We start from the raw sequence: 16,284 nt of genomic DNA, 5'->3' as shown, positions 1-16,284 counted from the left end.
AACGGGCGACACATTCCATAAATCGCCAATGTGCGCGGCCATCTGAACGTAAATAACAGGCGCGCATACCCTGTAGAGAAGTTGCGCTGCGGGGTATGATGTGCTAGCGGTAGCTGTGGAGAGTGGGAAGCAGCTAAAGCTGCTGCTGAAGAGCTTTCAAATTATGACAGCACATTAAACTTTTAAGCGAAGACTATTTGGTTTATGTAAAGCTTTAAATAGATAACGGATAAGCTTATAAAAATATTTGGAATTATTGCCAGAAATTTATTAAAATTCAATTGAAACTTCTAAATCTTATGGATAATGTCTTGATATCTCGTTTCTATATATTAAACCTGGACCATCCCATGAATTCGCAGTGGAAATCTTTCTTAATATTCAGATAAAGCTATGTGTATTCGTTCGTTTACTTAATGTTAACTCAAGGTTAAGTTTTTATGTATTCCAAAGTATTCTCTTATGTATTTCTAAAACTCACTTTGAGTTCACCTTATATGACAATGTATATCTGTTACAATACTTAGTGATAGGCGCTACAGATTCTAATGCATATGATAAGGTATTTCTAGGCAAAGATAATATCATAATCAGCTAAAAATCCACACACATATTAATATCTGATAAAGCCCGTCTCGCCTAGTAATTGATTTGTGTTAATATTTACTCTGCACGCGTATATAGGGTATATTTGTAGTCGTGTTATCTTGAGCTAAACGCTCCACTAATGAACCTGCTACAGTTGAGTGCGTGCCGAGTGCGCTGCCTGAGGCCCCGTTGTCGTAAATGTCCGATATCTGTTTTCATTATACGTTGACTTTACTGCAATTTGTGTCCAAGTTTTCGTGCTCGAGATGCTCGAGACATAAGTCGAACCAAGTTGAGTCGAGTCGAACCGAGTCAAGTTGAGTCGAGTCGAGCCAAGTCGACTGCAAGTTCATTGCCAGCTGCCCACACGCTCCGCAGAGCCCCGCAATCCTAAAGCAGCTGTGCGTCAGGCCCTGAACCCGAACTGGCGCAGGTGCATGACATTGTTTTCATTATTGTTTGGGCGGGCGGGGGGTTGAGAAGGCCAACAGAAAGGTGTTAAATGTGACAAGCGCTCCAGTTGTTTGTGCCCCACTCAAAGTCAAAACAAATACGTTTCAGCTAAGAAAAGGTCTTATTCATATTATATACACTTAAGTGCGGCTGCTCCGATAAACAACACGAAACGTTTCCCATATCAATCGGGTGCCAACAAAGCCCAGTTAAAGCCACTGCCAAAAATGGTATTTCACCTGAAAGTACATTGTTGACATTGCCAATTGCGAGACTTGCCTGATAAACATCCACTGAGATCAATGTCAGCAAGGCGAAGCCCACACAGCCCCACACAGCTGCTGCCAATTGCAATGACATTTCATAAATCCATATCTCCACCTCTATTCAAAAGTATTTACATCTTTATTTGTTTGCATCTCTGCCTTCTGTTTGCCATGGGTGCCGCGTTTGCTTTGCCTATTCAGGCATTAGCTAATTGTCTAATCAAATATATATTAGATATTTGTTAATTTGCCAATTTCTGTTGTGGACAGAGCTTAACGGGCAGCCATTTTATACAGTGTGGAATCGCATGCAATTGGGGTATATTTGTTTTGGTTTAACTGAAGTGGGGGGCGTAGAAAGCGTGGCAAAAGGTGTTGAGCTGAGCCATTAAGTAATTATATTGATTTAGACTTACCCATTAGTTCATCCATATACATGAAAATATATGTATATGTGTACATATATTCATCATCATTCATCCCGGAACTGGTATGCACTTAGGAAATTCTTCATTTAGTCAGTTCTGCCTTCCCTTAGACCTTCCTTCATGCTCTAGCTTCGCTTTCTCTAGCTAGTTATTGTCCTACCCAGCTTTTGCTATAGGCAGTTCTTCTTCTACTCAATTATCGATTAATATCGATAGCCAACTTTAGTTATTCTCACATTTCTTAAACACATATAGCCCTTAGTTATCTTATATAGCCTCATTTTAGTCATCTGTAATTGATCTCATTGCTCAATGCCATGTGCTTCAGGGATACATATATGCTAGTCGTACACTCCCCATCTATGCACTCCAAGTTGATAATTGTCAAGTCTATGCCACAAATTGTTTAGATTGCAACGCCCACTCAATCAAACGAGTCTAGGGTGTTATATATTGCTGAATATATTTATGTCTATGTATACATATGTCTTGTGTATATAACACATATTTATATTTACGCATATATAATCACCGTTCGGCCATGTCATCTATGTTAATTCATGGCAAATTGTGTTTAATACAGCATATGTTCTCTGACTCATCAGATATTTGCTTTTATTTGTTTATATTTTCATATAGAATTCATATTTAAATTTTCATCTGTTTTTTGGTAATGAAACTTGTTCTGTTTTTTTTTTATTTTTATTATTTTTTGGCTGTATATTTTTGTTGTTGTTGTCTTCGCATGATTTGTGGCTTTTAAATAGCTTTTGGCTGTGCGTGTTGAAGAATTATTATTGAAGATCGTTGATAAGCGTGTGGAATTAAATTAATGTGTTTTATATGGCTATTGTGTTTTATTTGATGAGCAAAAAACTGTGTCTAGGATTTCTGAATTACTTTGCCGAACTGCCAGAAATTTGGCCGAATTAGAGGGATTGCGGATTTGAGTTACAATTTGATGGGGGATTTTACTAAGATTATGTTTTAGTCGGATTAGATACGTATATAAGAAAAGAGAATTGGTTTGAAGGACATTTAGATATTTCAATGCTAAGCAGGATTAATATATAAATAAATATATGCTAGCCTATGGTGAATGCCTTGACAGAGGCTTGCTTATAAATACCCTTTAAAAGTACTTAAGAGTTGGGTTGAATATCATCTGTTATACTCTATACAATAGAAACTTTCACCTTGCCTTTATAGCAAATCAATATGGAAGAGTACCTATAGTTACTTGGTCACTCATAAATCAGATCTCTTTCATGCCCCATCTCAGCTAGCTTTACAGGGTATACCGTCAGAGAACTTCACTCCTGTACTCTGCATGTATTAGTTGAGTCAAACTTTGAATTAATTTTCTCTAGCTAGGAACTCTATTCTACTCTACTCTAGTGGACTATCCTCTGCTGTCTCTCTCTCTCTCTCTCTCTCTCTCTCACTCTCCCTGTGCAACTGCACTTGAAGCAACAGCCTCCTCACTCCAGCTGCTGCTGCACTTGCAGTCATTGCAGCCGTTCGATTGCCTAATTGCTTAATTGCTTGCCGATAAAGACACAGAATGTGTAGTAGATCGAATTTAATGGCAGCTCAATTAATTGAAAAACATTTATGTCTATCGTATATAACGCATGCTGCTAGAGCTGAACAGAGGCCCACGCAGCAAGCTCCAACATTTCCGCTCGGGCAGAATAACAAATAAATAATAAATGTCAGCCGTAAATGGAGAAAGGCCTTTAGGGCTCTGGCTGCCTGTCTAACTATAAATGGGGGCATGTGTTATGCACGCAATTTCCCACTTGGGCGGCCATTTGAAAGTGGCAGCAGCAGTTGACAATTTCCATATCGCATTACCTGATTGTGGCTGCAGCAGCGGCTTCCCACGTTGGCTTGGCTGGCTTCCTCGATCGTGTGGCTAGCCTCGGTCGGCGGGGCGTGGCCGCTTTTGTCAGGGGCATTGGCAAGGCACTTGGCGAGCATCTGCATAGCATTTAAGCTGGTCAGGCAAGATGAGACAGCTCCAGAGGAGGCGAGGCGAGTCGAGTCGAGTCAGTCAATCACACTGTCAATCAGCTGCAACCAGTTCCCGCCTGTCGAAATAGTTCATAATTGAGCCTAAATGGCACGTTGCAGTCAGCCTGCGGTCGATCTGTTCCACTCGAACGCAATGCAACTCGAACTTCAGGCGAACACAACTCGCCACGAAACTCACCACAGCTCGGCGCGAAACTCACCATGGCTGGCTGGGTTCTGTTTACGTTGTGGCGTTTTGTTTATGGCGCTCGTTCTCAGTCTCAAAACGGCTTTCAGAGCGCTTTGGCCAGTGCCGCGGACGTAACCGAGTGTTAACTGTAGTAATTGAGTCGAGGCAACGTGTTGCATGTCCACAGACAATTGCCCTAAACAGATCAAATTATTTACAACGTGAATTACAACACTGAAAAAAGTATTATTTTTGCACCTTACCAAATTGCTTAAAGGAAATGATGTTGTTGTAAACATCATCAACTGCAGCTGCCAGCAGAGTCGTAAACTTGCCACAGATATTGAACACGCCGTGACACGCCGTGACACGCTGCGTATGCGCAATATATGCACAACCCACACGCACTGGGCGACACTTGAGCCGAGGTTTGACTGGCATTGCATAATATTGTAATATCGCCCGAGCTAGCCAACCAATAAATTATCAATTTTCATATAGGCATCATGTTAAGCCAGACTTAGCTGGAGTCCAATTGGATTCCGCTTAGAAATTGCATAGCCAAAACCGGAAACGAATTTGAGCTGCTTTTTGGGCTGCATTTAAAAAAATGTGGCGATAGCATCGACGTGTGCTACATTTAAAGAGCCAAATGGAAAACATGAAAAGCAGCAAGACACACAGACACAACAACAACAACAACAACAATCGGCATGAATATGCACGCAAAGAGTCAGGTCGAAGCCCACTTGAGCTGGCATTTCTTTTTTATTTATTGTTGGCACTGCAATTGAATGCCAATTGAAATGAAATCGAAATCAAAATCAAAATCAAGAAATGAAATCGCATTGAAATTATGACGAAAGCCTCAACTTAATTAATTGAAGAGGCTAGGTAGCTGACCCAATAAAAGAAGACGTTCGCTCCCAGAGCCCTTGATCAAGTGTTTACATCATTCAGACAGATATATACATAAATATATATATATATACATATATATATTTGTGGCATAAGAGGTGCTTAGGCAAATGAATTGAATGTCATTTGTCTGTTTGGCTTATCAGACAAGCCGCAAAGCAACCAACAACAACAACAACAACAACAACAACAACAGCAATAAATTTCAATTTCAGCTTCAATTTGAATTTCTCTTTTCTGTTTGGTTTTAATTTTTTTTTTCTTTTTTTTTTTTGGCTGACAAAAACTAATAAATCTCTTATAGTTTTTCTCTCTCTGTCTCTTGTTTGCCCTGCAGCCGTTGACTTTTGTGCAGGCGGGTCAAATGGCTAAACAAAGAGACATCTTTGACAGTCTTGAGCGAGATCAGATCGTGATATTGTCATGTTTAGCCAGCTCACAGACATTGCCAAAGGTCAGCGGGAAGTGCTTTGCCTCAGTGCATATAGGTTGGCCATAGCTGAGCGCTAATTGAGCTACTTGGCTATTAATTTGATTGAGTTTTATTTGCCCATAAATTCAGCTTTATTTTTTGTTAGTTAAGCAGAGTTGCCAGAGCTTAGATGTGTATACGATTTGAATTTGAATTTGGTTAACTTGAGCAGGAGTTGCCAGACTTCAGCTTAGACAACTACCAGGCCTTGATTCAGATTTCGATTATGATAAATGATAAATGAAATACATATAATATATAACTTAAATATATTTCAACAAATTTGCTCTTTAATGGGCATTTCAGTTCAAACAGAGTTGCCAGACTTTAGCTTAAATTCGTTACCTAGTTCAGCTAAAATATATATTTTAGTTAGTAATTCACATTTAGTCATTAAACACTCTAACTGACTTTTATTGCGCCTCTTAAGACCGCATTTCCACTCTAGCAGAGTTTCCAGATTTAAGTTTAAGTAAGAACTTGCATTTTCCCATTTTATATATATTATTTTTAATTAGTAACTGACATTCCATAATACATTACTCAATCTCTTCAATAACTACCCCATCATTTAACTATGAATTGCCCATAAATTGCCAAACAGAGTTGCCAGATCTGCGCATAAAAACTCCATTGGACATTTATTGGCCTTAAAGCGTTAACTGCCCGTTAAGTGCATAAGCAACAGACAAATTGTGCGCACAAATTGGAGTAAACGTAATTTGAATGCTCGACCGCCCGCAATGTCAGCTCCATAGCCAAAAAGAAAGAATGAGAGAGAGAGAGAGAGAGAGAGAAAACACCATTGAATTTTTAGCTGAGCTCTGAGAAAAATTTAAAAATGTATTGCTTATATATGCAGAACGCGTCTTCGTGCGACACTTTCCATTTCGCTTTGGCCACGTAATCCCCGAGCATTGTCTCAAGCCGGCAATCAATCAATCAGTCAGTCAATCGCCGAGCTGTGCTCCGACTGTCTCTAGGCTATAGCTGAAGCATTTCAATGTCGCCTCCTCCGATCCGCACTTGACCTCAGCGCGTCGATTGGCGGCGTCTCTACATGTTTGATTGTTGTTCTTGTTGTTGTTGTTGCTGTTGTTGTGGTGGGCGTTTTGTGTGGCAAGTCGTGGGCGAAATCTTTGGCGCTTTGGCGAATCGACTCGACTTCAATTAGTTATAATTATTTATGTTCGTTGAGGAAACCCAACGAATGCGATTCGCTGTGGTTTGGTAATCCAAGCTGTGCCACCTAAATTCTTAGCCAGAGCTTAATTATCACACTCATGTATATATATATATATATACATATATAGTTGGTTCTATCTATATGAATTTCCTGTGGGCCAAAAAACTTTTGACTCGTGTTTTTTCTTTTGTCAATTTCCTGCCTCGATTTGCGCACGCGCTCAGCCAATTTCCAAGCAATTTATTTGTTATTATTTTGTTGTTGCTTTTTAGTTTTTTGTAAAAAGTTAATTATTTAATGATTTATGAAAGGCAGCGCCGTCGCCGTCGTCGTCGCCGTCGTCATTTGCTGTTTTGTTATTTATAAACATTCTCCAAGTTTTAATGAAACTTGTTGCTTAGCCAGCCAAATTTTTGTTAGATGTGATGTCATTGCCTTGAAGCTGGAGACTCGACGTCGCCAAATTTGCGCGCTCAAATTTATAGAGTATATTGTTAGAGTATCTCAGTCGGTTGACCCAGTTAACAGGCAATCGATGGCATCTCAGCCTGGCTTAGACACTCTGAGTCTCTGTTTAGGCCAAGTCGTGACTTATTAGGCCCGTTGCAAGTAGTAGCTGACTCTGCTGGCAGTGACTCGATCTGCATTTAAGTAACCCACTCACACTCACTCACTCACACACTCAGCTGTCAATCATGACTGACGTTGATGTACTGAGCTCGCGCATGAAGTCGCGTCTGCATTTGCAAACCAAAACGATTGGCGCCGATCGCATTAAGAAGGCCAAGGATAACAACGAGGACATTGCCGTGCTGAGCATGTTCCTGCCCAATGCCAGCGCCGTCGAGGAGAATCGCAGCTTCTACTGCTCACTGGGTGACTACTGCCGCCTGGGCGATCCCCGTGCCACCAAAGCAGGTAATGATGGGCCCGCAAGCTGCTCATAAATTAGCCATGTTAATTAAATCCGGCGATACATCATAATTTATCAATATTACTGGCCATTAAACGGGCCGAGTGCTGGCCAAATTGGTAAAAGTCACAAAGAAAAAAAAAATATATATATATATACATATACATATATATGTAGCTAGACGCCCCCATGGATTAGGTTGAGGTGTTTGCAGCCCGCTCTCTATAACGTCATCGCAGATCTGCTTCGTCTCTGCGATGAGTAATTGGAAGTCCAAAAATATACACTGAGAGAAAATTGATGCGATTAGGCGGTCGTTGATCGTGTTTAATAATTTATTCTAATGGGAAAATGGTTTAATTTGTGCCACGCTTTGTTTTAAATTTATGACAAATGCGTTTTTAATAACAAGCTGCTTGAATTGGGCTTAAATGATATTTAATTGGCTTTTGGGCGTTTAGCTGGATTTTTCTTTTTGCCACGATAGATGAATGGAAAATAGAATTAATTTTAAATGAAATTTTATGAATAGCAGAATATTTATATAAACTTAAAATTCATTTTATAATTTTTTAATATTTTTTTTTAAATCTAATATAATTTTTTTTTTTTTTTTAACTATTAAAATTGGGCAGTTCCTCAATTTAACATTTTGCATTTCTTAGTGATGTTTTCTTTATTTCTATATTTTTTAAGTCATATAAATTGTATGACTTATTGAATTTGCTGGGAATATTTTTATTATAAAAGAAGTCCAAATTCATTTAAATATTTATGATTTTACATTTGAAATGCAAGTAAATAAAAATTAAAATCATTCAAAGCTTTCAATTGTTTCATTAATGTATTAAAAATTGATTCACTTTGAAAGCAGGTGAATCAACGATTTCTAATTTGTATTATTCACTCTTTGAAGTGACGTTAAATTCCAATTATACGATTGTTGATTACTAAATGTAAAACGAATTCCAAATTATATTATGCAGAAATAAGTATTTAGTATATGTAAACTAAAGTTCTCTCTTAAGGGAAATGCTTTGCCGCAAATGCCTAAGTAAATTTGTTGATATCTACATATGGCGGAATAGCAATACGTAAATTATTAAAATATTTGTATGTAAACAGAAAACTAGAGTAAATACGAAGAAGAAACAGTGCCTGAATTACAGGTTAACATAGGTAAAATTTTCAATGCAAATCTGCAAAGTAAATACCAGCAAATAGTTCCTCCCCAGATCAGTCCATACGTAAGCCTCACGCCAACCTAGCTTCGCCAGCTTTTCCACATATGACGGCAGTAACATTGTCTTCAGACACTTAACTTTGATGGCATAAATTTGGCATGCGATTTAGGCAACTTTTGTGCTGCTATAATTTGCCAACATATAAAAAGGTATAGGGCCCAAAATTAAAGCAGAACAATAGAATCGCTGCCCTGACATTATTCAAGTCAATTAGGCTGCGCTGTCGCCTCGATTGCCGGCAGTCAGTGAACCCAGAAATTTTTGGTAAAAGTTTTCGCTTCAGTCTTTATATTTGGCAACAAATTTCGAGCACGCAATAAATAAACGAAACAGATTTTATATGCACACAACCAAAGCTATATGAAGTCAGGCTATATAGTATATATATATATATATCTTGGGGCTCATATTTCTCTCTTGTCTCTCGAGTCTCGCAAAATTTGAATAATTTTTGCATTAATTGTTGTGAAAATGCGAGCTATTAGGGGCGGCTGGGGGAGTTGGGGCTTGGATTGAGGAGCTCTTCGACAGTTGCATGTCAGCTGAACATAACGGTAGTTCTCCATTTATATATTTATTATTTTTTTAGTTATTATTGAAACTAAATGCTGATTGGGTTTTCTCTGTTGATGGTTTTGGCCTGAATGTGTCTGGTTGGAATTTGGGTCTATTTGTCGATTTGTCGAAAAGTTCAAGGTTGCAATGAGTGAAAATTGATTTGTTCGGTTCCGTTCTGTTCTCTATTCAGGCACCAAGAAAATGGAGTACAAGACCCGGCAGTGGCACGAGAACTGCTTCTGCTGCTGCGTCTGCAAGATGGCCATTGGCACCAAGTCGTTTATACCGCGCGAGCAGGAGATCTATTGCGCCGGCTGCTACGAGGAGAAGTTTGCCACGCGCTGCATCAAGTGCAACAAGGTGAGCAAGGGGAGAGTGAAGAGAGAGTATTACAATTTGCTAATTGATCTGATCCTCTTCTCATTGGCTGGACAGGTCATCACTTCGGGTGGCGTGACCTATAAGAACGAGCCGTGGCATCGCGAGTGCTTCACTTGCACCCACTGCAACATCACGTTGGCCGGGCAGCGCTTCACTAGCCGTGACGAGAAGCCCTACTGTGCCGAGTGCTTTGGCGAGCTGTTTGCCAAGCGTTGCACCTCGTGTGTGAAGCCCATAACAGGTGAGCAGCGGCAAGGAAGTCTTATAAGACGGATAACTAACACTCCCCCTATCTCTCTGTCTAGGCATTGGCGGCACTCGCTTCATTTCGTTTGAGGATCGTCACTGGCATCACGATTGCTTCGTCTGTGCCAGCTGCAAGGCCAGCTTGGTGGGACGCGGCTTCATCACCGACGGACCCGACATCCTGTGCCCCGACTGTGCCAAGCAGAAGCTGATGTAAAGCTCGAACGCCCCCTGCCCCTCCCACTCCAATCAAATCAAATTCAAATGGATCAAAAACTGGGGCCAAGTGCCAGCGATAATTAGCCATAAACAAAAAATATGAAAAGCAAATCGAGAAAAATATGGATCAAAAATCAGAATATGTATTAATCTATATATACGCATATATATAAATCAGTATATATATGCAACAAAATAATGCCTTACACTTACACATATATTAGATATCGAAAATTAGCTAAAACAAAAAAAAAAAGGGAAAAGAAAATCCTAAACTAAAGCAAAAGTTTTTATGTAAAATTTGAATTCTTAGCTATGAGAGAAATGTTTGAAACTATTTAGAGCTATAGCAGCAACACTTGATATTTGATATTATTTTTGTGCTTTATTTGTCGAATTGTATAAAAATTATGAAATATATAATTATTTATTATTTGTAATTGCATTTGAGCGCGCGACAAACCGAAAACCGAAAAACAGAAAAGTAAAGCAAAACACAAACAATGGAAATATGTACTTGTAACTATTGTATGTATATGTTTATTTATTTATTTTAAGTTCTTTTAACACACAAACACACACACACACACACACAGAGAGCGAGTGAGAAGCAGGAAGAGATAAAGAGAAATGCGTGCAAAAGTTTCCTAACAGCGGGTTTTGTCTTCAGTTAAATACTTACTTATTAAAACAGAGTTTTAAATATCTTTTATTTGTTATTAAACGATAAACAAAAACCACATTTAAACACACAATAGCAATTGAATTGTTTAGTTTGTTCTCTAATTTCAACTTTATGTTTTTCTTCTATTTCATTGGAGCACAAAGCGCAAAACTAAATAAAATACCCAAATACACACATAATTATTTTACAAATGCCAACAAAATGTCAATGTCCTTAACTATTTAATGAAATTAAAGCTAAATAAATTAATAATATTAAAAATGTGTTTTTAATTATAAATTTGAAAGAATTTATTTAATTACTAAATAAATGCTGAATTTTGAATGTTTTTACCAATCACAAATTTACCAAATTTTAACTTGGTAATTTGAATTTGAATAAACTGAAAATACGTTAACAGCGCTTACGTTACGTATGCCACCAGCGCAATAAAGAGCACTGAACGCGCATGATGAGTAGGGCAACGCAAAAATGAATCAATAACAATGTAAACGCAATGCAAATTGTCGCTGTTTACTGTGAATGGCAAATGAACAAAACAATAACAGATTAATGATGAGCAACAATAACACGCCGGATCTAAAAATAATACTGGAGTTTAGGTAAGGTAGAATGCCCTAAGTATTTAGCAACATTAACGAAATTTGTGTCTTCAGTGCTGGCGCAGAGCTGCTCTTTGGCAATATAAAACGACGTGAAATCAGCTTGGATGGCACGCAAAAATGTGAGCTCGCCTAGAATTTACTTCTATTTTGGTGGAGTTAAACGATTCCATTGCAGGGACCATTGCAAATTTGCTGAAGTGGATGCATGCAAACATTTTAACGGAGCGGCCAGAGCTATTTATACAAGGAGACTCAGTGTAAGGAGAGAGTATAGGAGCAACACGTGCAGCTGTAATATTTTTATGTTTTTCTGTTTCAGGCGGCCTGGCATATTAGTGCTCATTAATGATACTGACTGGGAGCTGCTGGTAAGTAATATTTATATTTTTAATTACATTTCATTTATCGCTTTTAATTAGGGAGAGCTGGAGTACGAGCTGCAGCCGAACGATAATGTGTTATTTATATCCACACTGCACGGCGGCTAAAACTCACCGCTGTTAAGTAACAGAGACTGGCATGTTAACTAGTAGACGTAAAAGGTTTTATTATAAAAAAAAATTAATAAAACTATTAAAAATAAACTTTAAACAAATCAGAATTACGTCCCTTTGACAAAAATGACAAAGGCCCACACGGTGGTTCGGGAAGTAAAGTTTTCTTCATTTCAGCCTAAAATTTAGTCATTCAGCTCGTATATAAACCAGTGTTGGCCCGAATAAGCAGTTGGGAATTACAGCGCAACATACGCAGCAAATACTTTAAAATTTAGAATTTCTTATTGAGCGCACTCTTATAAGATTAATGAGCACATGCTGTTAACTGTACAACCGCTTTTTTTTTTTTGTATATTTCGAAGCAACATTTATTCAATTCTTTGCTTATGTGTGTATACATTATTCATATATTAAAAGATATGCAATTATTTATGTATATTTTGTTTTCCTTTTACGATAAATTAAAGATAGGCACTTAATTTACATATATTAACTAACTGTACGTTATGAATTTCGATTTCGATTATATTTTTCTTTTCTTCTATTTTTTTTTTTCGTTTTCCTTTTCGGCTGGCACTTTGTGGTATGCCTCTCGTTTTATGTGTGTGTGTGTGTGTGTGTGTGTGTGTGGGTTTAGGTTGATTAAGAGCTATGAAATATATTTCGACATTGACACATTGAATTCAATAATTTCAAATTTTCTATATGAAGATTAGAAAAGAAAAAACAAAAAACAAAGAGGAAAACTGCATCCAGGGCAAATTATAATAATACAATAGGATGAAAATTGATGACAAAAAATTTAACGCAACTAAAATCAAATAAATAATAAATAACAAAAATTATAAGTATGCATGCATATATGTATATGTATGTATGTTTGTATGTATGTTCGTATATGATAATTTGATTCTGATGAAACCGTTTCGCTAAAGCTATGTATACTCTCTGTGCTTCTTCTTCTCCCTCTCCCCCTCGCTCTATCGCTCTCTCGGGCATCCTTCGGTGTGGAGGAAGGCTTCACTTGTTGCTCTCGGGCGGACTTGCTGACTCAGCTGCGTGGGCGTACGACTTGTAGCGACGCAGTATAACGGTCGAGGTGCTCGTGTTCGTGCTGGAACTGGCGCTGGCCAGGCTGGTGGACCAGCTGCCCCGGTTGCCCGACAGCTGCTCGGCGGCCAAGTGGGCATGCTCCTGATCCGGCGTTATGGACATATCGGACAGTATGCCGCTCTCTAGATATATAGAGTATAGGAAGAGTGTGGGTTATGCAGGTTGAAAACTCTCTCTTTTTCTATCCAGCAATATACATAGAGCATGCAGCACAACTAGTTGTTAGGTGAGCGGGAGGTGTGTGAGGTGGGGTCTATTTACATATATACAGTTGAGTAATACTGGGGATTGGTGTGTGTTGGTGTGTGAGTCTTTTTTATATACATGGGGTTTCGGAAACATTAAACAAACAACAACAAGACAACTAAAAGGAACCATTGGCATCTAGAAGAAGTAGCACAATTCAAGCTCTATACCCATGGACAGCTGGCTGACGATAGTCGTCGATCGTTTGTGATGTCGCTTGCTGCTGCGGTTCGAGCCGCTGCTCGTGAGCGTGGCCACTGCTGAGCTGTCCTGCTGCTCGCTGCTGCTGCTCAGCTTCAGCGCCTGCGTCTCATTGATCAGCTCCAAGGTGGCCGGACTGCTGTTGTTGTTGCTATTGCTGGAGCAATGCTTGCTGAAGCTCAGATTGAGGCTGTGTCTGCCCGTCTCATGCGCGGCATGACCGGAGGAGCAGCCGCCGCTGATGGAGCTGCTGCTCGTGGTGCTGGTGCCGCTGGAGAGCGAGCTCTCCGAGATTAGCGAGTTGGGACGACGCATGCTGCCCTTGCCGGGCTCCGCATGACGCAGCTTGGGCGCTATAAGGATTCGGGTTAGGAGCTGCTTTTCCTGCTTAGCCTCGGACTTACTCTTGTTCAGCTGCGTTAGCGGTATGGAACGGTCGCTGATCTGATTGTTGCTCGGACGTATGTCCAGGCAGGGTTTGCTGCCAATGCCCATGGAAGACATCTCCGCCAGGCGAATGTCTGCATAGATATTGATTAGATCTTGCGAATGCAGTTCAGGCTGGCGCACTCACCTCGATTTCGTTTCGCCTGCTTCCAGAGCAGCTTCGATATCTCCTCGGTCCAGGCATTCTTGATGTCCTCCGACATGCACTGCAGCACCCAGGTGTCATCCGGCTTGCGTTTCCTAAACCAGATCTCAAACTTGGTTGTCGAGTCGCCCGTATGCGCAGTCAAACCAATGTCTGAGGTCTTGATGCTGTTCTTGTAGATGTAAATGTCCAAGTTCTGCAAGGGAAAAGGAGGAGGCGAGTTAAAGCTGAGGCCTGGACTCCTGCATTGCTGATCGAGCCTACCTTGTGGTCGGGAAAACGTCGTGCCTTGCTGAACAGCACCAGCTCCTCGAAGAGAAACACCTGTCGCAGCGTCTTCTTGCCGCCGCGTCCCTGCCACACGAGAAACTCGTTCTGTCGCAGCAATCGTCCCTGCTCCTTCACATTGACGTCGCAGTCCCTCAGCGAGTCCATGGCCAGCAGATCGTTGCCGTGTCGCAGCTGGAACTTGACCATCTCCTCGGCACGCTGCAGCTCCTCCACATCGGCGGCAATCTCTTGCAGCGCCGCGCCCTCCACGCCCTTGACCGCCTTGACCAGCTGCTGCAGCAGCAGCGCATACTTGCCCATGCGCTGCACGGGCTTCAGCAGGTAGGAGGCCAGGTCCATCTTATCCTGCAGCTGCATCTGCTTCGGCTTGAAGAACGAGCTGCCGTATTCACTGAGCAGCGTATCGCTCTTGGGCTTGTTCTTATTGTACAGCGCGTACAAATAGAACTTGGACTCCATCTCAAGGAAGGCGGCGCCCACCTTGAGGGGATTGCGCTCGTAGCGCTCCAGCTCGCCCAGAAAGTGCGAGTTGTGGAACTCGAAGATCTTCTCAATGTTGCCAAAGATCACGTTCCGCTGCCCTCGCAATGGCTGTGGAATATCCTCGCGCAGCAGCTCATCGATATAGTTCTCGATTACGTAGTACAGGGAGCGCACGTAGTCGCGTTCGGTACCAATCATTTCGCGCATGATCAATAGAAGCGTTCTGCAGAGTTGCGGGGAATAGTGGGAGGTGAGTAAGGGAAAATAAAAGAGATGCTTAAGGCAGCCTCAAATCCTAAGGCAGAGAAAACTCCCCAAAGATCCCAAATAGATTCTCAGGGCTACCCAAAACCCTAAGCAAACCTTTTCATTTGGGCAAGCCCCTGTTTGAAGACAATGGAATGGACTTACTTTTGTATTTTTGGTTCCAAACAGCTGAGCTCCTCCAGTGTGGTCAGCTCCAGGTTGGAGGCATGGCACTGCAGATGAGCATTCGCCTCGATGGGCGAGTGCATGTCCATGTAGCGCTTGGTCGGCCGATCGAAGCACTCATCCTCGAGCAGCTCGTCGTGACTGGGAAGGGAATGCCAGCGTCAGCTTTGATCTCGCCTGCCTCGATGGCTTCTACTCACCTCTTCTCGTTTAGGCTCTGGCAGCTGCAGATCCTCGCCAGCTTCGGATTGCGTTCGCAGTTGTCGCAGACTCCGACGCCGGAGTCGGCTATCTTGGACTGTTGCTCCTCGCCGTCGGCATCGGCCAGGCACTCGCGATCCTGCTCCTCCTCTGGCTCGTCCATGTCCTCCAGATTGCGACTCTCGCGCCAGCAGCTGCACTGGCTGCCGCCGGCGGCGCCCTCGAAGGAGCTGCCATTGCCGGAGCTGCAGCGATAGCTGCCCCGCTTGCTGCCCTGAGCCTGAGCCGGCGTGCTGCTGGCTGACGGCAGTGTGCTGCTCCGGCGTCCAGCTGGCAGGTGCTTGTCCAGCAGCGCTGTGGCATTCAGCTGCGCGGCGAGCCGCTGCAGCTCCTCCAGACAACTCGTCTCGCGCTGATGCTGCGTCAGCAGATGCAGCAGTCGTGCGCCGCCCTCGATGCGCTCTCGCGTCTTCTCCAGCTTCTCGGCGAACTGGTCGAGCGCCGTCTTCAGATTCAGTGCGCTCTCGCTGAGCACGGCAATCTTATTGGCTGCCAAGTGCAGATCGCGACCCTTGGCCAAGTGTTTCTGCAGATCACACAGATTAGAGCCAGTCATGGAGGGCTTCTCTTCGACTTACCCTGGCTATGAAATAGTACTTCTCAAACTCCAGCTCTTGGGCCTTCAGTTGCGCCTCGCTCTCCAGCTGCAGCTGTGCGAATCTCTGCAAGGTTTCGGCACCGTCATTGCCCAGCCACGAGGTGACCTACAAAGCGACAGACAACAAAATGAGTTTGCATTAAGTGTGGATGGAACCTTCAGAGACGCGCCCACGCCTATGTCAAGGCTTTCCTCTCTCCCT

At 41.8% G+C, this 16,284-nt stretch overlaps 3 protein-coding genes across 16 annotated transcripts in view; 2 read left to right on the top strand and 1 right to left on the bottom strand.

Moving 5' to 3' along the window:
* Positions 1–11,024, top strand: part of Lmpt (four and a half LIM domains protein limpet) — a 68,841-nt gene extending 57,817 nt beyond the window's left edge. For 8 of the 9 annotated variants that reach the window (XM_089259291.1, XM_089259289.1, XM_018100858.3 and 5 more), the window contains 3 exons: positions 9,423–9,592; positions 9,668–9,854; positions 9,919–11,024. In XM_089259291.1, coding sequence (XP_089115417.1) covers positions 9,423–9,592; positions 9,668–9,854; positions 9,919–10,076 — 515 coding nt within the window. In that variant the 3' untranslated portion in view covers positions 10,077–11,024. Of the gene's footprint in view, positions 1–4,021; positions 4,185–7,203; positions 7,436–9,422; positions 9,593–9,667; positions 9,855–9,918 lie in introns of those variants that run through there. The other variant, XM_018100861.3, reaches the window with a different exon arrangement.
* A 205-nt stretch (positions 11,025–11,229) lies between these two features.
* Positions 11,230–12,614, top strand: Urm1 (Ubiquitin-related modifier 1). Of its 2 annotated transcripts, none has more exons than XM_018100877.3 (5): positions 11,230–11,365; positions 11,420–11,487; positions 11,544–11,625; positions 11,688–11,736; positions 11,788–12,614. In XM_018100877.3, the coding sequence occupies exons 1-5, from the start codon at positions 11,286–11,288 to the stop codon at positions 11,854–11,856; spliced, it is 348 nt and encodes a 115-aa protein (XP_017956366.1). In that variant the 5' UTR covers positions 11,230–11,285; the 3' UTR covers positions 11,857–12,614. The 2 variants fall into 2 exon arrangements, with proteins under 2 accessions (XP_017956366.1, XP_089116475.1); XM_089260349.1 differs by having other exon boundaries at positions 11,688–11,740; positions 11,792–12,614.
* Positions 12,304–16,284, bottom strand: part of Pura (Puratrophin-1-like) — a 53,791-nt gene continuing 49,810 nt past the window's right edge. For all 5 annotated transcript variants that reach the window (XM_089260346.1, XM_089260344.1, XM_089260345.1 and 2 more), the window contains exons 10-17: positions 16,063–16,188; positions 15,424–16,010; positions 15,203–15,364; positions 14,282–15,014; positions 14,000–14,213; positions 13,830–13,946; positions 13,395–13,778; positions 12,304–13,100 (exon numbers count right to left, since the gene is read on the bottom strand). In XM_089260346.1, coding sequence (XP_089116472.1) covers positions 12,886–13,100; positions 13,395–13,778; positions 13,830–13,946; positions 14,000–14,213; positions 14,282–15,014; positions 15,203–15,364; positions 15,424–16,010; positions 16,063–16,188 — 2,538 coding nt within the window. In that variant the 3' untranslated portion in view covers positions 12,304–12,885. The remainder of the gene's footprint in view (positions 13,101–13,394; positions 13,779–13,829; positions 13,947–13,999; positions 14,214–14,281; positions 15,015–15,202; positions 15,365–15,423; positions 16,011–16,062; positions 16,189–16,284) is intronic.

This window comes from Drosophila navojoa, chromosome 4, assembly GCF_054131105.1.
Source record: "Drosophila navojoa isolate 15081-1374.11 chromosome 4, UAZ_NAV_1.0, whole genome shotgun sequence".
NCBI classification, from domain to species: domain Eukaryota; kingdom Metazoa; phylum Arthropoda; class Insecta; order Diptera; family Drosophilidae; genus Drosophila; species Drosophila navojoa.
The sequence above is the reverse complement of the archived record's forward strand: the minus strand, read 5'-3'. Positions and strand labels throughout refer to the sequence as shown.